This window comes from Sinohyriopsis cumingii, chromosome 16 (genome assembly GCF_028554795.1).
Source record: "Sinohyriopsis cumingii isolate HCF-2022 chromosome 16, ASM2855479v2, whole genome shotgun sequence".
Classification (NCBI taxonomy): Eukaryota; Metazoa; Mollusca; class Bivalvia; order Unionida; family Unionidae; genus Sinohyriopsis; species Sinohyriopsis cumingii.
The window spans coordinates 14,848,354-14,872,553 of NC_142976.1; the positions used below are offsets into that span (position 1 = coordinate 14,848,354).

Consider the following 24,200-nt stretch of genomic DNA (forward strand, 5'->3'; position numbering starts at 1 on the left):
ATCAAAAATAGGTCACAGAAACATAATACGTCATGACCTCACATAATAGGTCATACATTCTGCGATGATGCAATCAATGCAAAAATCATTATCATAAAATACTGTAAGGTACATTATCTCCTGAAATTATTCCATGTTTTCATACAAAATATTACAAATAAAGAAGAGATACTTTCAACACAAGATGCATACAGCTTTTAATTTTTGGTCTGCAGATTCCCTTAAAAATATATACTTCTCAATATAATTACCAGCAAACGTTTTAAAATGCATAAATAATGTTCAAAAGAGATACTGTAATCCTTAGAGAAGAACCAGCATGCATTCCACAATATCATCTTCCAGATTTGTACACTGCTTTTCCATAATCTCTGAGTTAAATAGCAATTTCCATAACATAACAAACTGATTTATAATATGACATTGGAAGTAACAATCCACCATGCAGACAATTTACAATAAACTGGTGAATGAATTCTACATATTGGTTTGACAATTTATTACCATGTTATGTAAATACAGAAAGATAAGCAGGACTGGCTTTATATATATTATTTATAATGATGATACAGTGTGAGTAATAAAAAAAATGAAGAATGTAATATAGGTCAATTACTATTGCAAATTTATATTTTTGGGTATAGATTTTCATGGTTTAGGAAAAAAGGGCATTTTTTTAGAGCACTTAATTTTATGAGTTAGAATATAACTATTGTTTTCATTGAAAAACCTATGTTTTTTAAATCCTTGGTGAAAACCATGAAATCCAAGTAATTTTACAGTAGTAAAATGAAGCAGGATAAATCATAGTTTATTTATGACAGAAGTTTTTTGTCTTACAAGTGGATAAATTATAAATTATTTATCTATTATATATACAAAAGATGACAACTGAAGTATATTGTGCCATTCCAAAGCCAACAGCAAAGAAATGAAGAATTCTGTGCATCAATGAAGTCTGAGATTCACGGCCTAGTGAAAACATTACATGCCTGATACAAGGGATATGTTTATTATGGAGGCCAAGCCAAATTAATATATTTCTACAAACATGTCACATTCCAAAGTCAATGTACTATGGTACTGGTTATCCATTAAAAATATCTAACTAACTTTTTTAAATAATTAGAATCTCTGTAGAGGACACTGTGGATATTAAAAGTTCAAGGAAAATTGGAATAAATATAGATTACATCAGGATGATTGGAATAAATATAGATTACATCAGGATGATCGGAATAAATATAGATTACATCAGGGTGATTGGAATAAATATAGATTACATCAGGTTGATTGGAATAAATATAGATTAAATCAGGGTGATTGGAATAAATATAGATTACATCAGGGTGATTGGAATAAATATAGATTACATCAGGGTGATTGGAATAAATATAGATTACATCAGGGTGATTGGAATAAATATAGATTACATCAGGGTGATTGGAATAAATATAGATTACATCAGGGTTGCATTCAGCGAAGCTAGCAGCTAATTTTGGCACCTTGGATGGTGCATACAGTAAGACAGTATTAATACGTGGAATATTTGGTATTAGAAAATTAATCAGTGTCTACAAGACTGGAGACTGTAGAAAGGATCAAAAAAATATAACAACATATATGGATTTATAGCTCTAGACAAATGTTACAGAGTTCAACATTAAAAAAAACCTAGATTTTCTTTGTGTATCATACATCTGATAATTACAAGTAATTTTCCACCATTTCTGGGTCACCTAAATATAACTAATATACATGGCAGAAATTGACTATAAAATAATTAAACAATTTTCTGAGACTTTACCAATCTTGAGAGGTAGCAAGCTCAGAATAAAATATGCAAGGTAACTTGTTAATTTTCACAGATCTCACTTATTACACAACATGTCTATGATAATAATAATAATATAACTTTCTTTACCAAGGTGGAATATAATTTAATTGGAATTAGGTCACCAGGTCACTAATAAGCTTAGTCAACCATTCACAAGTTGTAATTCATTCTTATGCATATTTCTTGCTCATTATCCCACTCATCCAACATCTTGATAACAGAAGTCTATTTAACAAGTCTGATAAAAAATTGATCAGAAAAATATTAGCTTAAGTGTTGACAAACTCAGCCAATCAGATACAAGGTCACACTATTTAATATGCATAACTGTCTTAAGTGTTGACAAACTCAGCCAATCAGATACAAGGTCACACTATTTAATATGCATAACTGTCTCTTATAATCAGTCTTGACCACCTCAGTGCACTTTCCTTATGAAACTCGTCTGAGATTTGATGGCACAAGTCCACTTCCTAGTTTGGTTGAAAATGGATCTGAAATATGGCGTCAAGAGTGATACCAAGCAATTGTTGATAGGCAAATGATACATGACACGTGATGCACAAGAGACATAGAACCATGCCATAAGTTCACATGGCCTTATGAACAGGTGAGATAAAGAAACAGAGTGCAGTAATTATTGTATATGTGTACCCAGAAATCTATACCAAATACCAGGTATCTGTGACCCATTTATTTAATATGAGACAAACTGATATTTTGATCAAGTCAATGGAATGTTGATCCCTGCAGGGAATGTCAAAAGCCTTCTTTCTGGGGGGTAAAATGACTTTAATTAAAAACAATATTGCAATACTGTCCTTCATCAAATGTCTCTCCTAGCCAGATAGCTTCTTATCTGAATGCAACCCTCCCTGCCCTGCGATAAACAAAGTTTACAGTTGTATCTGATCAATGATAATGGAAAATCTAGCTACAGAGATTTGCCTCATCATCCAACCTTAATTTTGACTGCTGATTGCTGGAAGATAATATAATTATTAATATCATGACAGTTATTATACGAAAATTCAAGTCCCTTGGTATTAACCATTGTTACAATGTTTCTCTGTATTTGGATCCTAAAAAAGCTGTTTGCTGCTTCATAACCCAAAACAAAATCATACAAGCAAAATTTGTAAAAACAAAATCATACAAACAAAATTTGTAAAAACAAAACTTAATTTGAAGTTCAAGATAATTAAACAAGTTCCATGACATTTAAATATATATCATTCATTGATGCCTTAAATAAATATTATATATCTAGACTGGCTAGATAAAAAAGGGTAAATAAATATTATATATCTAGACTGACTAAATAAAAAAGGGTAAATAAATATTATATATCTAGACTGACTAAATAAAAAAGGGTAAATAAATATTAATTATCTAGATTGACTAAATAAAAAAGGGCAAATAAATATTATATATCTAGACTGACTAAATAGAAAAGGGTAAATAAATATATCTAGACTGACTAAATAGAAAAGGGTAAATAAATATATCTAGACTGACTAAACAGAAAGGCTAAATAAATATTTTTGTATTTCTAGCCTAAGTAGAAAGGTTAAATAAAAATAAAAATTGTTGGCATTATATTTCTGACATAAGTTTTGACTGTATGACTCGAATCATGATACACTAATACATGTCAACTTTATTTACAGAAGATATTAAATCAAAAATTAAACCCATATTCAGTTGGAAATACCATATATACTTGCTTATAAGCCAAGCCCAACTGCAAACTGTACAGACCAAGATCTGCCATCATTTAATGCATCAGCAGATTTGGGTCTGTGTGTTATGTGTAATCAGTAGAACAAACAATACAGATCCTGGTCTGCAGGTGCATTATGCTACAGCAGATCAGGATCTTTTTTCTCTGCAATTTGCCTCAACTTATAAGCAAGTATATAGGTACTCTAGCTCTCAGAGGACAAGCCCAATTATAAGGAATCTGAAACTGAATTTTCAATTAGAGTTATCTCTCTGCAACAAAATCTGAAAGCAGCATCTCAAAGTAAAATTATGTCTTTGAGGATGGTTTTGATATTTTTGACTCATGATTCAAGATAGCATTGCATGTGTTGGTTTGTTAAGATGACAGTGCATTGGTACCATATTTTGATCACTGTGAAGCTCTTCTGGCAATTTACAATAATTTTTATGGAAACATGCAGACAGTAAAAAGTCACCTATAATATAAAGAGATATATAATGGAGAAAAAGCATATTTACTGAAAGACTGATACTGTCATCTGCTTTCATAAACCATCAGTGTCGGTTTTCTTGTAATCAAACATGCTTTGAATGACTTCAAGCCCCAAACTATCAATCCATAATAAAACTGTACAACAGGAGAAAAATTACAGCAATACAAGTGTAAATAAAAATCTATAATCATTCAAGGTATATCTTAGTACACCAAGAATACCTCAAAAATGAAAACAAGAGAAAAAGATCATCGAGCACTAATGTGGTCCTAATCAGAAAAAGTATACACACTGGCTCAATCAAATCTTTACTGAACAAAGTAACAGAGTATTATAATGCAATCCAAATATCTGTTCCTTGTGTTACACTGCAATGTAATTTTATTTGTAAGAATAAGAATCATTATTCACTATCAAGCCCATCAACATACTGCTTCCCATTTTATAATGCAGGTATGGTCATAAATCTGTTATTTTATTTAAATTGGATTCATCATTACTGACCTTATTTTCACCCCATTTTAGTCCTTGGCTAATAAAAACCAATTAGTATCTACCTTTACACTATTATATTGCCTACCTTTGTGCTTTTATGACTGTCTTGATGGGACATGCCTTGATGGGACATGTCTTGATGGGACATGTCTTGATGGGACATGTCTTGGTATAAGGCTTCATCATTTTTATGACTGCCTTGATGGGACATGCCTTGGTATAAGGCTTCATCACTTTTATGACTGCCTTGATGGGACATGTCTTGGTATAAGGCTTCATCATTTTTATGACTGCCTTGATGGACATGCCTTGGCATAAGGCTTCATCACTTTTACGACTGCCTTGATGGGACATGCCTTGGCATAAGGCTTCATCACTTTTATGACTGCCTTGATGGACATGCCTTGGTATAAGGCTTCATCACTTTTATGACTGCCTTGATGGGACATGCCTTGGCATAAGGCTTCATCACTTTTATGACTGCCTTGATGGGACATGCCTTGGCATAAGGCTTCATCACTTTTATGACTGCCTTGATGGGACATGCCTTGGTATAAGGCTTCATCACTTTTATGACTGCCTTGATGGGACATGCCTTGGCATAAGGCTTCATCACTTTTATGACTGCCTTGATGGGACATGCCTTTGTATAAGGCTTCATCACTTTTATGACTGCCTTGATGGGACATGCCTTGGTATAAGGCTTCATCACTGTTATGACTACTTTCATGGGACATGCCTTGGTATAAGGCAACATCACTTTTATGACTGCCTTGATGGGACTTGCCTTGGTATAAGGCTTCATCACTTTTATGACTGCCTTGATGGGACTTGCCTTGGTATAAGGCTTCATCACTTTTATGACTGCCTTGATGGGACATGCCTTGGCATAAGGCTTCATCACTTTTATGACTGCCTTGATGGGACATGTCTTGGTATAAGGCTTCATCACTTTTATGACTGCCTTGATGGACATGCCTTGGTATAAGGCTTCATCACTTTTATGACTGCCTTGATGGGACATGCCTTGGCATAAGGCTTCATCACTTTTATGACTGCCTTGATGGGACATGCCTTGGTATAAGGCTTCATCACTTTTATGAATGCCTTGATGGGACATGCCTTGGCATAAGGCTTCATCACTTTTATGACTGCCTTGATGGGACATGCCTTGGCATAAGGCTTCATCACTTTTATGACTGCCTTGATGGGACATGCCTTGGCATAAGGGTTCATCACTTTTATGACTGCCTTGATGGGACATGCCTTGGCATAAGGCTTCATCACTTTTATGACTGCCTTGATGGGACATGCCTTTGTATAAGGCTTCATCACTTTTATGACTGCCTTGATGGGACATGCCTTGGTATAAGGCTTCATCACTGTTATGACTACTTTGATGGGACATGCCTTGGTATAAGGCAACATCACTTTTATGACTGCCTTGATGGGACTTGCCTTGGTATAAGGCTTCATCACTTTTATGACTGCCTTGATGGGACTTGCCTTGGCATAAGGCTTCATCACTTTTATGACTGCCTTGATGGGATATGCCTTGGTATAAGGCTTCATCACTTTTATGACTGCCTTGATGGAACATGCCTTTGTATAAGGCAACATCACTTTTATGACTGCCTTGATGGGACTTGCCTTGGTATAAGGCTTCATCACTTTTATGACTGCCTTGATGGGACTTGCCTTGGCATAAGGCTTCATCACTTTTATGACTGCCTTGATGGGACTTGCCTTGGCATAAGGCTTCATCACTTTTATGACTACTTTGATGGGACATGCCTTGGTATAAGGCAACATCACTTTTATGACTGCCTTGATGGGACTTGCCTTGGTATAAGGCTTCATCACTTTTATGACTGCCTTGATGGGACTTGCCTTGGCATAAGGCTTCATCACTTTTATGACTGCCTTGATGGGATATGCCTTGGTATAAGGCTTCATCACTTTTATGACTGCCTTGATGGAACATGCCTTTGTATAAGGCTTCATCACTTTTATGACTGCCTTGATGGGACATGTCTTGGTATAAGGCTTCATCATTTTTATGACTGCCTTGATGGACATGCCTTGGTATAAGGCTTCATCACTTTTATGACTGCCTTGATGGGACATGCCTTGGCATAAGACTTCATCACTTTTATGACTGCCTTGATGGGACATGTCTTGGCATAAGGCTTCATCACTTTTATGACTGCCTTGATGGGACATGTCTTGGCATAAGGCTTCATCACTTTTATGACTGCCTTGATGGGACATGCCTTGGCATAAGGCTTCATCACTTTTATGACTGCCTTGATGGGACATGCCTTGGCATAATGCTTCATCACTTTTATGACTGTCTTGATGGGACATGCCTTGATGGGACATGTCTTGATGGGACATGCCTTGGCATAAGGCTTCATCACTTTTATGACTGCTTTGATGGGACATGCCTTGGTATAAGGCAACATCACTTTTATGACTGCTTTGATGGGACATGCCTTGGTATAAGGCTTCATCACTTTTATGACTGCCTTGATGGGACATGCCTTGGTATAAGGCTTCATCACTTTTATGACTGCTTTGATGGGACATGCCTTGGTATAAGGCTTCATCACTTTTATGACTGCTTTGATGGGACATGCCTTGGTATAAGGCAACATCACTTTTATGACTGCTTTGATGGGATATGCCTTGGTATAAGGCTTCATCACTTTTATGACTGCCTTGATGGGACATGCCTTGGTATAAGGCTTCATCACTTTTATGACTGCCTTGATGGGACATGCCTTGGTATAAGGCTTCATCACTTTTATGACTGCTTTGATGGGACATGCCTTGGTATAAGGCAACATCACTTTTATGACTGCCTTGATGGGACATGCCTTGGTATAAGGCTTCATCACTTTTATGACTGCCTTGATGGGATATGCCTTGGTATAAGGCTTCATGACTTGTATGACTACCTTGATGGAACATGCCTTTGTATAAGGCTTCATCACTTTTATGACTGCCTTGATGGGACATGCCTTGGCATAATGCTTCGTCACTTTTATGACTGCCTTGATGGGACATGTCTTGGCATAAGGCTTCATCACTTTTATGACTGCCTTGATGGGACATGCCTTGGCATAAGGCTTCATCACTTTTATGACTGCCTTGATGGGACATGCCTTGGCATAAGGCTTCATCACTTTTATGACTGCCTTGATGGGACATGCCTTGGTATAAGGCTTCATCACTTTTATGACTGCTTTTATGGGACATGCCTTGGCATAAGGCAACATCACTTTTATGACTGCCTTGATGGGATATGCCTTGGTATAAGGCTTCATCACTTGTATGACTGCCTTGATGGAACATGCCTTTGTATAAGGCTTCATCACTTCTATGACTGCCTTGATTGGACATGCCTTTGTATAAGGCTTCATCACTTTTATGACTGCCTTGATGGGACATGCCTTGGTATAAGGCTTCATCACTTTTATGACTGCTTTGATGGGACATGCCTTGGTATAAGGCAACATCACTTTTATGACTGCCTTGATGGGATATGCCTTGGTATAAGGCTTCATCACTTGTATGACTGCCTTGATGGAACATGCCTTTGTATAAGGCTTCATCACTTTTATGACTGCCTTGATGGGACATGCCTTGGTATAAGGCTCCATCGCTTTATAATGCTAGTCATTTTTGTAGCTTCCATGAATGGCATTATAAAATGGGATCACTGTATAAATGACTGAAAACTATTCCATTGTGTCTCAAATGGACAGATGTTTTGGTTGACCAGTCAGAATAGGGTTTGGTACATGGTACATCCAACCATGTTAATGGTACATGGTAAATCCAACCATGTTAATTTCAGTAATATGCTTTCTAGTGAGCTAAAAACTGCAGTCCTAGAACTGCCATCTCAAAATGCACAGGTATGTCAGGATCTATACTGTTCACTTGAAAGTTGGAAAACAATCAGTGAGTCTGATGCTTGCTTGAAAACATTCATGTAAGCACAATGAGCAGAGTAGACCCTGATCTATTGATGCCTTGCTGATGGAGTCTGGTGTTTGACTGAAATCAATCATGTAAGTAGAACAGAGTAGACCCTGATCTATTGATGCCTTGCTGATGGAGTCTGGTGTTTGATTGAAATCAATCATTTAAGTAGAACAGAGTAGACCCTGACCTATTGATTCATTATTGATCTGGGTGTCTGGTGTTTGTTGAAATTTAAATATAAAACACAAGGTAGACCTTGATCTACTGGTGTATTATTGATCTGCGTCTCTGGTATTTCTTTGAAATCATACATTTAAGTGCAATGATCTGCAAGACCCTGCTTTGCTTGTGCGTTGTTGATTTTAGTGTCTGTTTTTTTTTTAATTTTTTAATCATCCATATAAGTAGAATAGATATATCCTTGATAGCTGGTGCATTATTGATATGTGCGCCTTGTGTTTGAAATCATACATACAAGTAGAATGAATAGACAGACCCTGGTCTGTTGATCAGGGTGTCTGTTGTCTTTTCTCTTTAGATCATCCATATATAAGTAGAATAGACAGACCCTTGTCAGCTGGTGCATTAATGATATGAGTGTCTTGTGTTAGAAATCATACATTCAAGTAGAATGAATAGATACACCCTGGTCTGACAGTGCATTATTGATATGAGTGTCTTGTGAAATCAAATACAGAAGTCGAATGAAAAGAGTAAAGTCTGATCTGATTGTGTGCTATTCAAGTTTTCAGTAAAGTAAATAGATTTCAGTAATAGAATATGTAAAGGGGACATAATTTATTGGCAGAAACAAGATATTGTTGAGTTGTTGCCCATTAATTAGGAGCCTGATCACTGAATTTTCCTATCTCACATTAATATACACTGTTGATCCTATTTCTCACATTCCCAGTTTGAAGCAAAATAATATAGTACAAGAATTAAAAGCAGTGTAATAACTGAAAACTTTTGATCTCAAGACGAGTACAAAATTTTGGTTTACACTGAGAAGACCATTGTAAACTAGGAAGACTGACAGATAACATCAGTTAAAACAACATGAAAATAGCAGACAAAGCGATGCTATGTACACTATGACATCAAAGAAACAAGTTAATATAGTGATGCACCAATAAAAATGCTAGTGTTGTGTTAAGTAAAGAAGAACAGCCATGTTTGAGCAAGAATTTTAAAAAATCTCTTTATATTCATAGGGGATGTGAGAATATACCATCTAGCCTTATTTAAATAGGTGTATTAAGATGTACAGTCTAACCATAACCAATTAGGTATATTAAGTTGTACAGTCTAAACTTAACCAAGTATGGGTATTAAGATGTGCAGTCTAATATTAACCAGTTAGGGGTATTAAGATGTACAGTCTAACCTTAACCAAGCATGGTATTAAGATGCATAGTCTAATCATAACCAAGTAGGGGTATTTAGATGTACAGTCTAACCTTAACCAAGTATGGTATTAAGATGTATAGTCTAACCATAACCAAGTAGGGGTATTTAGATGTACAGTCTAACCTTAACCAAGTAGAGGTATTAAGATGTAAAGTCTAACCTTTAAAAAGTAGTGCTATTTACATATACAGTCTAACCATAACAAGTAGTGGTATTTAGATGCACAGTCTAATATTCTTAACCAAGTAGGGGCATTAAGATTTACAGTCTAACCATAACCATGTAGGATTATTAAGATGTACAGTCCAGCCATAACCAAGTAGGGGTATTAAGATGTACAGTCTAATCTTAATCAAGTACTGATGTATTAAAATGTACAGTCTAATCTTAACCAAGTAGGGGTATTAAGATGTACAGTCTAACAATAACGTAGCATGGGTACTAAGATGTACAGTCTGACCTTAACCAGTACAGTCTAACAATAACTAAGCAGGGGTACTAAGATGTACAGTCTGACCTTAACCAGTACAGTCTAACCTTAACTAAGTAGGAGTATTAAGATGTACAGTCTAACCTTAACTATACAGGTGTATTAGGATGTAGTCTATCCTCAATCAAGAAGGTGTATTAAGATGTACAGTCTAACCTTAACCAAGTAGGGGTTTTAAGTACACATACCTGGCTTTGTTGAACTCTTGCTTACTGGATGAAGAAGTCTGTCTATAAAAAAGGCATAGTCAAAATACATAACTTGGAGATATTATTCAAGTCCCAATAAACAACATATCTCTTCTTCTCAGGGGTTATAATTTTACAGTAAATGTGCTTAAGGAAAGATGTTCATATCTTACAAATACTGACAAGCAGAGTCCAGCAAATATTAATTTCACATGAATAAATAATCATATAACAAGGAAATTCAGTGAATATTTTAAGCATGAATAGATTGGTGACGTCACCAAAAGTATACAGTGATGAAATCTGACCATGACCCATATGACAAGGCTGTGGATTTACTAGGCAGACATGGAGAATAACAAAGTGATGAAATCTGACCATGACCATTATGACAAGGCTGTGGATTTACTGGGCAGACATGGAGAGTAACAAAGTAATGAAATATGACCATGACCCATATGACAAGGCTGTGGATTTATTAGGCAGACATGGAGAGTAACAAAGTGATGAAATCTGACCATGACCCATATGACAAGGCTGTGGATTTACTATGCAGACATGGAGAGTAACAAAGTGATGAAATCTGACCATGACCCATATGACAAGGCTGTAGATTCACTAGGCAGACATGGAGAGTAACACAGTGATGAAATCTGACCATGACCCATATGACAAGGCTGTGGATTTACTAGGCAGACATGGAGAATAACAAAGTGATGAAATCTGACCATGACCCATATGACAAGGCTGTGGATTCACTAGGCAGACATGGAGAGTAACAAAGTGATGAAATCTGACCATGACCCATATGACAAGGCTGTGGATTTACTGGGCAGACATGGAGAATAACAAAGTGATGAAATCTGACCATGACCCATATGACAAGGTTGTGGATTCACTAGGCAGACATGGAGAGTAACAAAGTAATGAAATCTGACCATGACCCATATGACAAGGCTGTGGAATTACTAGGCAGACGTGGAGAATAGCAAAGTTTCATGTCTCTGTCTCAAAGGTCATTAATATAAAAGTGCAGAAAAGAGGAAAGAATTGATCAATGGCCTTGACCTTGAAGATAAAATCAACATATGCCAAGAAACAAAGAAACAAAAGTGTACCATGGTTCATTCCTAACCCTGATATAGCTTTTAAGATATAAGCAGAAACAAACACAACCATAAAATATATACCTTTTACTGAAAAAGCAACACTTCCTCTAGTTACAATAAACGTGTTAATGATATTTCATTAAATTTATCTTAAACTGCTCAAAAGTTAAGAAGAAGAAAGAGATGTTACTGAAATCAAATTTAGTGCCTTGCGACCTTGAATTTAATGATTAAATCCACACTATGATAATTGACAAACAATGCAAGTTTCATGCCTTAATCTCAAATGACCCCAATGTTAGAGAATGAAAAAGAAAGCATGAATTAAATCTTATAAAATTGACCCTTGACCTTGACCTTGAATATAGGACCCCCAGTATGGTATGCAACATGCCAGCTAATGATGATGTACATGTATACCACGTTTCATTTCCTAAATGGCTCTTAAATTATAGAATGGAAAGGACAGTGTGATATAAAACTTAATAAACTGACCTTGAAGATAGGAACTCCAACGTGGTACACAAGACACTTTTTAATGATAATGTATAACTATACCAAGTTTCATTCACAAAGCTGAAATGACTAAAAAGTTAAAGAGAGGAGAAAAATTCTAATAGAAATCTTAAGATATTAACCTGAGACCTTGACCTTAAAGAGAGAACTACAAATGTAACAAACAAAAAATGTCTTAATTATGATATATAAGTATTCTAAGTTTCATCCCTTAACCTCAAACAGTTCTAATGTTATAGAGCAGAATGGCAAGTATGATGGAAAACTTAAAATAATGAACTGTGACCTAGACCTTAAAAATAAACCAGCAACTGATAGGCAATACGCCTTCTAATGGTGATGTATAAGCATACCAAGTTCAATCCCCTGCTGATCTTAAACAGCTCTAAAGTTTATGACCAGAACATAAAATATTGAAATCTTAAAAGATTTACAATAACCTTGATCTTTATAATAGGACTTCCCAATATGATTCACAGCACACATTCTAATGATGATGTGCATATATACCAGTCTGCATACCTTAATATTAAATGACTTCAATGACATAGAGTGGTTAACAAAGTGTGAGGGAAAACATAAAATAAACAGCTATGAACTTGACATTGAAAATAAGAACCCTAATCACGTATATGAGTTTCATCCCATAACTTCAAAGTTATAGAGCATAAATGAAAGTGTGATGGACAGGCAAATTGACAGATGGACGGAAGGCTCACTGGGTGATACGAAAAATACAGGGGAGAAATATAATTTACAAAATAAATAGATGAGTGGCTTAACAGGATAAAATACGGACAGTCCAACTTTAACATGAGTACTTTGCCCATCTCATAGCCATATTCCAACTAATAAAGGTTCATCAAAATATATGTTGAGGTTAAAAGGTCACAGCCTGGATAAGAAAATATGTCCCTGCCTTATATTACTCTTTACTGTGATCACAAACTTGTGGTAGGAGTATGACTCAATACATGAGACACACTCAGTCAAAATAATTAAAAGGCTTTAGTTTCATTAAAACAATTTCATTTGTTAAAAGGCTTTAGTTTCATTAAAACAATTTCATTTGTTCAAATATTACACCCAAACATGGATAAAGACCATTGACTTATATCTTCTCTTGCCATAAGCTTGACTCTAAGTCAGGCAACGTGGCTTTGATATTTGACACTCTCTATTATCATGATATATAACTGGACAAATTTCATTATTCAGTCATTTTGCATTTTTCTTTGCAATCACCTTCATCTTCGGGCAATGTGTGTGTGTGTCTGTGTCTGTCTGTCTGTCTGTCTGTTTGTATGTATGTATGTAGGTAGGTAGGTAGGTAGGTAGGCAGGTATCTATGTATGTATGTATGTATGTATGTATGTATGTATGTATGTATGTATGTATGTATGTATGTATGTATGTATGTATATGTAGGTAGGTAGGTATGTACATTGGTATTACAGACTTTAATGGCACACAGCACATTCCAAGCCAATGAGTGCTGAGTATATTTCAGCATTTAAAATAAGACATACATAACAAAGCAACAGAAAATGGTAAAATCCTTAAAATATAAAGTCAAATTCGTATATAAACCACCCTTTTTTTCAAGTGTTCAATACCTTCTCAGGTATAACTTCATCTGGACACATCACAGGGTGCATGGTCTGCATTAGTTGCCTCTTAGGACAAGCAGAAAACCTATTCTACAGCCATGTGCATGCAGGGAGACTACTCTGAGGCAGGAGGCATTTGTATAGTATGGTATAGTGTATATATTACTGGCTATAGATTCATTAAAATAGCTTTAGTGGTTACAAAATTGTACTCTGGACAATTCACAAAATTTCATTTTTCTTTATATAACCTCAACCTTAGAAGGGGATTTAGCTCTGGTATGATATTCTGCCTACTCATGACATATATTTGGGCAGAATTTCATTAAAATATCTTCAGTGCTGCAATAGTTATTCTCCAGACAGGGATACAAGTCACAGAAGTGAAGATTTTTACATGTAAAATCTAATTTTAATGATGTAATACTTACCTGCTAATATTGCACTACTATATCTATTCCTGCATGACACTAATTTCCACTCCAAGATCTAAAAAGTCTAACAAAAGCCATGATCCCAGTATGACATCTTTAGTCTACTTCTGACAATCAGAATAATATCCTTCTTTGACTTGGACTGAGACTGAAAGAACATTGATATGGGGAGGGAGGATGGAACTTAATAAAAATAGCAAGAAAGTATTATGTAATTAAAAATAGTTGTACCTCCAAAGAAACAATATGTTAATGGTAGTAATACATTACATATTATTACTGCATTGCTGAATTTGCCAGTCCACTGTTCAAGTGAAATTACCACTGCTAGTGCTAGGAAGCTTTAATGCAGACAGGAAGCTGGCTTGATGACTTCTCTGGGGTGATACAAAGCATAAATGCCCTCATACTTGTGTGACAAAGATCAAAGGTAAACAACAAAGAACAGAGAGATCGCCAGAAGGCGGCTTTATGACATCATCCAAAAAAGAATTATTCTAAAATGCCAAAGATGAAGCAGCAGCCCTGACATCATGGGTTTTGAGCTTCATTAATAAAAGACCTGTCAGCGAGAGACTGATAAGCTCTTTCAGTAGACTGCAAAATCACTCTTGAAATATCACAGGTACTGTTTAGATGGAGAAAACAAAGTGGTTATGTCCATTTCTTTCCTCTTTTGATTTGGAAACATAAGCTCTAATGGAGTCTATTTTTATCGTCAATGTAAACAGGAGCTACCAAAGGCAGCTGATTCTTTGACAGAAACTCAGATTGGCAAAGATGACACCAAATAAAAGTCACCACTGAACAGTAAATACCTCTTTTTGACTGGCAAGACATGAATTTCACTTTCTCCTCATAAGGAGAGCAAACTTTCTAAGAGTAACGTTTTCAAAAGAGGTTTCACTCAAAAATTCATAAAAAATATACAAGAGGATCAGCCTTAGTAATAATGAGCAAGCGACAGGTCAATGGAGCTAATAGTACCTGATCAGTTCTGAAAAATGTGGGTCTGGCCCTATAGTAGATTGTGGATACTGAACAATCTTTTTCCTCAAACAGAAAAAGAAGAAAATCTGCCAACTGCAGTTAAAAGAGCAGGGGGAGTGGGGAAGATAGGATAAACACATTTCCTACTGCACAAATTACACAAAATTCTCCACTTGACATAATAAACCTTAGAAGTCAACTGCCTGAGTGATGCATTTAACAAACTAGCTGGAACAATGGTCCTTCCAGATAGATCATTTGCTATGAGCATGGCATGAATGTGGCGAATTTGAGTACAGTGGACAGCAGATTCCTCTTTAGCAGAAATTCCCATTGAACAAATGAACCAACAAGTTGAGAATACTGGTGAACCACGGTTTCTTGGGCCACAGGGAAATACCGTGATAATCTATGACTTGGAAGTCATGATGCTGTGAAGAGCTTGAGTGACTATTATAGAAGGTGAGATGGTGTAGGCATACTGTTAATCCCGCCACAGATTGGAGACTTCCACAGCCCATACCCTCTGGGCTGGCACTGGAGGAAGTAAAGTTTGAACTTTGTTCACCCCTTGTTGCTATCAAGTCTACCATCAGCCTGAAAAACTGTCTGCTAGCAACTGGTTTCTCTGAGGATGTTCAGTAATGGTGGTTCCAGAATTCCAAGAAGAGAGAAGGGACACAAGTGTCCCTTTGATGTCTGAAGCAAGCTACAACCAAAAAAATTGTCAGTAGCAACCATAATGCAGTGATGTCTTATGCAGTTTATGCACCCCTGAAGTGCTAGACAAGCAGCTGCTCTCATTTCTAGATTGTTGATGTCAAGAGAAGATTCTACCCAAGACCACAGGCCTTTTAGGACTACTCTCTGGGCTCAGGATGAGCTCCTTAGCCTGAGTCTGAGGCATCTGTCTAAAGAAGTGAGGGTCCAGAGCCTGAGTGGGAAATGCTGTCAGAAACTTGTCCTGATTCTTCTAATGTAATCCTTTACTGTAGAAAGGACCCAAGTATTGTCTGTTAACTCCAACCTAGCCTCTGAAAAATGGCTTCATCCTGCAGCTATTGGCAAGACAGGGTGTAATTCCCTTGGGATGATTGACACCCTTTTTTGGGAAGAGGGAGAGGTTCATAGAATTCATCCACAAGCCCGGTGACAACCTCATCAAGAGAAAGATGGTTGAGAAATGGCTTAAACTGAGTCTGAAAGTTCCACTGGTTCCCATTTAAAATGTATTGGAAGGGAGTTATGGACTTTCCAGGATACAAGCCAGATGCCTCATTTCTGGCAAGGACAGAGTAGGACTTAGTCCTCTGAAAAACATCTCTGCATCAAGAGTAGCATCCCATGAAGGGTTTTTGCTGTGGTCCAGCAAAATGCTTGATATCTCCAAGGTGACATCCATACAGAGGTAAAACAGCTCTGCAGAGAGTTCCACAGACACCACTAGCAAGTGTTACTATGTCTTGAAAATGGCCTCCAACAATCTCTGCAATGCAGCTGAGATAATGATTATCAGGCAGTTGAATAAAAATCAGCATGCAAGGCTATGCATCCTAGAGGCTTTCAATTCCAATGCCTTGTCAAACTAGATAAGAAGGGCCTCTGTCCCTGCCCAAATCCCCATCTGGGAAGCAGCTGAGTCCAATATAAGGCAGGGGAGGGCTTAAGTGGCCAAAGGAACTCTGTATCTGGAGGCTAAAAGCATAGGCTAAAGGATCACAGACCACCCTTATGCTGTTTAGATGCCTCTTGACCTCAAGACAACTTTTGAATTTACTCCCTCACCATCACCGAGTTAGGAAGCAACAGCAAGTCTAATTTAGGCTGTACCATGAACAGCCTCTCCAAACTGTAAAGTATCGAAGCATCTGATGATCCCAAGGATTTTCAGACATAGATCTTGGAGAAGGCAACAAGCCTCATTTACTGCCTTACCAACAGTCCAAACAACCTCTACCTCCTGCACCTTATAAGTAGGGTGGAAGGAAGCAGATTCCAAGATATGAGAAGGTCTCCATATAATGGGTTCTTATGGAAACTCATCTGTGTCCACAAAAGTTATACTAGATATAGCGATACAGAATTATTTTTTCCTGTCATGACCTTGAACATCAATAAAAGATCTTGGATATGGTCCATGACACACTGTCTAGCCATTATATGAAAATCTATGGTCCATGACACACTGTCTAGCCATTATATGAAAATCTATGGTCCATGACACACTGTCTAGCCATTATATGAAAATCTGTCTTATCCTTGCAAAGTTATCAATGACACAATCAAATATTACTAAACATACATATGAACACAGTCAGACACAATGCCGTAACACAACATGACCAACATGAGATAAGTGTATAAAATTTCATTATACGTATCAAAGGAACTTTCATAGAAGTAATGAAGACTTTTATTTTTCCTTGGTTATAGTTATTACTAATTATACTCCTCTGCTTTTATGATTGCATTTTGAAATAAATACAGAACAATTCATGATATCATTTTTACAGTTGTTGTTGTTCTAGGGTTTAACGCCACTTTTCAGCACAAGATAGGCTATGCATGGCAGCCAGTATAACTGGTGGAGGAAGAACCCTGGAAAATCCAGGGAAGAACCACCGACCCATGAGAAGCTACTGACAGGCTTTCCCACATACCCATGCTAGCCGATCCTTGGACTCGAACCCATGCAGACAGAGGTGAGATGGCAGTGATTCGGAACGGTGAGCGCTTTAGACCACTCGCCACTCAGGGCCCCCATTTTTACAGTGGCCTACTAGACAAGCTAAATATAATGTGATAGCACAGTTCCACTTCTGGTAACACTTTGGCTCCTGCCACAAGATTAATTAGACTCTGGCTGGCTTCTGTCATAAGATTAGTTAGACTCTGGCTCATGTCAAAAGATTAGTTAGACTCTGGCTCATGTCAAAAGACTGTCGAATTCTGATAAGTCGTTTATAATCAGATCTTTGCTACTAATCTGAATGTCTAAAATGTAGTACAAATTATCTTCTCTTAGTAAAACCAAAGAAAGTTGGCACAAAAATGAGACATTATGGTGTCTGCCATTTTGACAAACAAGTTCTTACATCCAGATCTTGGCAAAGCTTCCAAGTGATGAAGTATCTGAAACTGTGTAAGGCTGGATACAATGAAATCAGGAAGGCATTATACAACAGTTACTGGTATCCCTCCAGGAAATTTGCATAGCATTAGTGTAGCCACACATTAGTGTCATAAAGTAATTTTGAAAATGCATGTTAATGCCATAAAAGTGAAAATAATTCATATTAATGAAATATGAAAAATTAAGTACATATATATGTAGTATTCTTTATTTTCCTAAGTTATACCATGATTAATGTTAAAACTATTTCTTCCTGAATTTAAATAAATAATATCTTTTGTTTCTTCACCTTCCCATATATTTTGATTTCTGCATTACAATATAAGTATTTTAGGCAAAGTCCTTCTGTTCCAATTTTTGCAAGGTAATTTAGCACCCTCTGCAGCAGCCTTTTTATAAACACACTACATTTGTGGATCTAAATTGCAAGGTAATTCAGCACCCTCTGCAGCAGCCTTTTCCTAAACACACTCTATTTGTGGATCTAGGATGGTAAAACTAACAAACCAATTGACCAACAGAGAAAAATGGATGATAAAACAATCTTATAGTAAGCATGCTGCACTCCCAATTCCCTATCTCTGTTGGTTAGTCAGCCAGCAGGTCAGGTTTATCCTATGATGGTAAAATTGGCAGACAAATTTACCAACAGAGAGAGAGATAAAGAGGATAAATACAATGTTATGGCCAGTATCCATGGTAAGCAAAGAATAAAAACGCCTTAAATGAACTGTAAATAACTTTAAATGAATGAATTACATCTTGCTTGTCTATCATTTTGCTTAGACTATTTCCCAGATCACTTGCTGGTCTCTGAATGGCCTTACTTTCACTACTCAAGACACTAGCCATGCAATATTTGTCAGAGTCTACTTTCAAGATTTAAACCAGCTTTCATCCTTAAATTCATTTTTTTAAAACTTATATAATCATTATAAATGAAAATTGAAGCAAATTCACACTTTCCAAAAGGATTGTGAATAACAACAATCCCTGCAGAACTATATTTTGTAGCAGATGCACTGGGAAAAAATTTGAAGATTTAACTCCTGTCATCTTGTTAATCTTAAAATCTGTTGGAACATAAGAATGTATATTTGTATGTGATATAAATAAAAATATATGTTTAGTATGTATGCAGAAATCTTGGAATACAACTTGTGGTTGTATACATTTTTTTATTAAAAGAAAACTTGACAAGCCTCATTTTCTATTAATGAAAAATGTATACAGACTTCATTAAAAACTGACCAATCAGATGACTATGTCACTGCAATGACAAAATCAAAGATCATGCACCAAAGGTCATGCAAGCCAGGAACAAATGATAAATGGCCCAGTGAGTAAGTAATTATCTTGGATTAGATTAAATACCCAATAAGAGGTAAGAACATCTGTCCTTTGAGTAACAGGGCTTTCAATTAGGTGACAGGATGTTTATTTAATAGATTAATTTTATAATATTAGCAGGAGACATAAAACATACTGGCACAAGCATGTAGCATAGCATGAGAATTTAAACCATTGCAGGCTGATATGATAGCATAGCAGGACCATTACAGTATAAGCAGACTGAAATGATAGCACAGCAGGACCATTACAGTATAAGCAGGCTGAAATGATAGCATAGCAGGGCCATTACAGTATAAGAAGGCTGAACTGATAGCATAGCAGGACAATTACAGTATAAGCAGTCTGAACTGATACCACAGCAGGACCATTACATTATAAGCAGGCTGAAATGATAGTATAGGAAGACCATTAGAGTATAAAAAGGCTGAAATGATAGCATATCAGAACCAATGCAGTATAAGCAGGCTGAAATGATAGCATAGCAGGACCATTACAGTATAAGCAGGTTGAAATAATAGCATAGCAAAGACCATTACAGTAAAAGCAGACTGAAATGAAAGCATAGCAAAGACCATTACAGTATAAGCAGGCTGAAATGATAGCATAGCAGGACCATTACAGTATAAGCAGGCTGAAATGATAGTATAGCAAAGACCATTACAATATAAGCAGGCTGAAATGAAATCATAGCAAAGACCATTACAGTATAAGCAGGCTTAAATGATAGCATAGCAGGACCATTACAGTATAAGCAGGCTGAAATGATAGCATAGCAAAGACCATTACAGTATAAGCACGCTGAAATGAAAGCATAGCAAAGACCATTACAGTATAAGCAGGCTGAAATGATAGCATAGCAGGACCATTACAGCATAAGCAGGCTGAAATGATAGCATATTAGAACCATTACAGTATAAGCCGGCTGAAATGAAAGCATAGCAAAGACCATTACAGTATAAGCAGGCTGAAATGAAAGCATAGCAAAGACCATTACAGTATAAGCAGGCTGAAATGATAGCATAGCAGGACCATTACAGCATAAACAGGCTGAAATGATAGCATATCAGAACCAATGCAGTATAAGCAGGCTGAAATGATAGCATAGCAGGACCATTGCAGTATAAACAGGCTGAAATGATAGCATAGCAGGATCATTACAGTATAAACAGGCTGAAATGATAGATGGCAGGACCATTACAGCATAAGCAGGCTGAAATGATAGCATAGCAGGACCATTACAGTATAAGCAGGCTGAAATGATAGCATATCAGAACCAATGCAGTATAAGCAGGTTGAAATGATAGCATAGCAGGACCATTGCAGTATAAACAGGCTGAAATGATAGCATAGCAGGACCACTGCAGCATAAACAGGCTGAAATGATAGCATATCAGAACCAATGCAGTATAAGCAGGCTGAAATGATAGCAGAGCAGGACCATTGCAGTATAAACAGGCTGAAATGATAGCATAGCAGGATCATTACAGCATAAGCAGGCTGAAATGATAGCATAGCAGGACCATTACAGTATAAGCAGGCTGAAATGATAGCATAGCAGGACCATTGCAGTATAAACAGGCTGAAATGATAGCATAGCAGGACCACTGCAGTATAAACAGGCTGAAATGATAGCATGGCAGGACCATTACAGTATAAGCAGGCTGAAATGATAGCATAGCAAGACCATTATAGTATAAGCAGGCTGAAATGATAGCATAGCAGGACCATTGCAGTATAAACAGGCTGAAATGATAGCATAGCAGGACCAATATAGTATAAGGTCCTGGGATGATCACTGCATCAGAGTTGTTTCAACTGAACTGTGACAATCATGTTGCAGATTCTTATCTTAATTCAGTACTGCAATCAAAATCAGCCTCATGTAGCTTGGTCATAACATAACAAAGTTATGCCTTAAAAAGATGGCTCAGTCAATCAGAAATGTTACACAAAGAGAGCTCAGCTTAGCCAATCAGAATGAATGACTTCATTCAATATGCAAAGTTTCATGTGAGGAAGGTCTGTAAGATTATGCACATGAAATGAATGTTGGAAAAGTGGCCCTGGATCTGATGAATATGACTGCCATAACTTCATTACAATGTGCTTGGTTTGGCCCTGAAAGCTCAGTAATGCTTGTCATCTCCCCCGTCACCAAAACTCCAACAAACTTAAATCAATTCAATAAGTCTAACTTTTTACCAGAGCTGATGTGGGGAAATTACCATCAGAAGCAAAAGGAAAGTATACTGAAAGTAGTGAGACATGAAAATATTCCTAATCACACATAATCATGCTCACTGGTTAGTATATTCAATAAATTCAAAGATATTCTTTCAATAATTTGTGGTTAAATTTTGGTCTGTAAAATATTTCACTAATATTCATGAAAGATGGTAAAATTATAATAGTCTGAATCTGGAGCTTTTCTACAGGTAGTAAAATTGGCAAAGGTGTCAGACCACCAGTTAAGCATGTTGCTTCAAATTATGACAAGCTTAACATAATCATATAGTAAATCACATACAGCCTGGCCTGAGACTGAGTTGAACTTCATTGTAAGGCTCTGATTTTCACATTAGTAAGCCTCAGGTCCATTTACCCATGGTTGTGTTACGATATACCCACCATTATGTCTGGACACTGACTGGACAACATGCAATGATTCATCCCCACTATATCTAACATGTTATGATATACCCACAAATATGTCTGTCTATACAACATGCTATGATGTATCGCCAGAATGTCTGACTGACAACATCCTGTGATTTATTCTCACTATGTCTGACTGTACAATATACTGTGATGTGTCCCATTATGTCTGACTGTACAACATACTGTGATTTATCCCCACTATGTCTGACTGTACAACATCATGTGACATATCCTCACCATGGCTGGCTGTACAGTATAATGTGATGTGTCCCCAATATGTCTGACTGTACAACATGCTACACTATGTTTGACTGAACATGCTATGATATACTCCCAATGTCTGAATGAACAACATGGTGTGATGTACTTCCATTGTCTGACTGTACAACATGCTATGATGTTTCCTCATTGTATCTGACATGATGTACTACCTCTACTACCAGTTTGTCTGACTGAACAGCGTGTTATGTAACCCCATCATGTCTAACTGAAAAACATGGTATGATGTACTCCCATTATGTCTGACTGTACAACATGCTATGATGTTTTCTGACTAAACATTATATGAGATGATGTACTACCTCTACTACCAGTTTGTCTGACTGAACAGCGTGTTATGTAACCCCATCATGTCTAACTGAAAAACATGGTGTGATGTACTCCCATTATGTCTGACTGTACAGCTTGCTATGATGTTTCCTGACTAAACATTATATGAGATGATGTACTACCTCTACTACCAGTTTGTCTGACTGAACAGCGTGTTATGTAACCCCATCATGTCTAACTGAAAAACATGGTATGATGTACTCCCATTATGTCTTACTGTACAGCTTGATATGATACATCCCCACAAAGTCTGACTGAACAACATGCTATGATTTATTACCAGTGTCTGAACAACAAGGTATGATGTACCACCATTATACCTGACTGAACCATATGGTTAATGATGTTCCACCACTATACCTGACTAAACAACATACCATGATGTACCCCTACTATGTCTGACTGAACAACATACTATGATGTATCCCTACTATGTCTGACTGAACAACATACTGTGATGTAACCCCACATCTGACCTGAACAATTAGCTAGGATGTACCCCCCACTATTTCTGACTGAACAATATGCAATACTGTATATTCCCACTGTGCTGACTGACCAACATGCTGTAACACACACCCATTATTTTAGACTGTACAATATGATTTATTCCCACCATGACTGACTGAACAACAACTTATGATGTATCCCACTATGTCTGACTTATAAAACGTCAACACAGAATCTAACACTGAAGCTGCTGCACCTGTCGCCAATGGAAAAGTGATAACTTTATATAACCATTTTATAATTCAAGTGAGACAAAACTCCCATCCAGTGAGATGATCTACTGCATCTGAGAGAGTAAAACAATCCAAACAAACAAAGACTGAGATTTATTTGTCTCATTCCCTGGCAGTATTGAATAGTTATTACTCTGATGCATTTTGCTGCTCAATCCAATTATATCACAAACGTTCAAAGGTAGGAAAGAGACACAGCAATATATCACAAACGTTCAAAGGTAGGAAAGAGACACAGTAATAGAAGAAACTTACCCAGCTTTACCAGTCTCCTTAGTGTTAGGGGCTGTGTTCTGTCTACAAGAAAATGGATAATGAAAATGAAAGCATTTTTACTAATAGTTTCATAATTTGTCTTACTGTCTAGTTTTTCATCCATCATCATTCAGTTAAACTCAATTATTCTTGTCCTC

The 24,200-nt window shown here is 36.7% G+C and overlaps 1 protein-coding gene across 4 annotated transcripts in view; it reads right to left on the minus strand.

The window, feature by feature from the left end:
* The window catches only part of LOC149779972 (putative tubulin polyglutamylase TTLL9), a 96,716-nt gene that overhangs the window by 32,048 nt on the left and 40,468 nt on the right, over positions 1 to 24,200 (minus strand). For 2 of the 4 annotated variants that reach the window (XM_089936690.1, XM_089936688.1), the window contains 2 exons: positions 24,043 to 24,084; positions 10,633 to 10,674 (listed from right to left, as the gene is read on the minus strand). In XM_089936690.1, the coding sequence (XP_089792816.1) occupies positions 10,633 to 10,674; positions 24,043 to 24,084 (84 nt within the window). The remainder of the gene's footprint in view (positions 1 to 10,632; positions 10,675 to 24,042; positions 24,085 to 24,200) is intronic. The other 2 variants (XM_089936692.1, XM_089936689.1) reach the window with 1 other exon arrangement.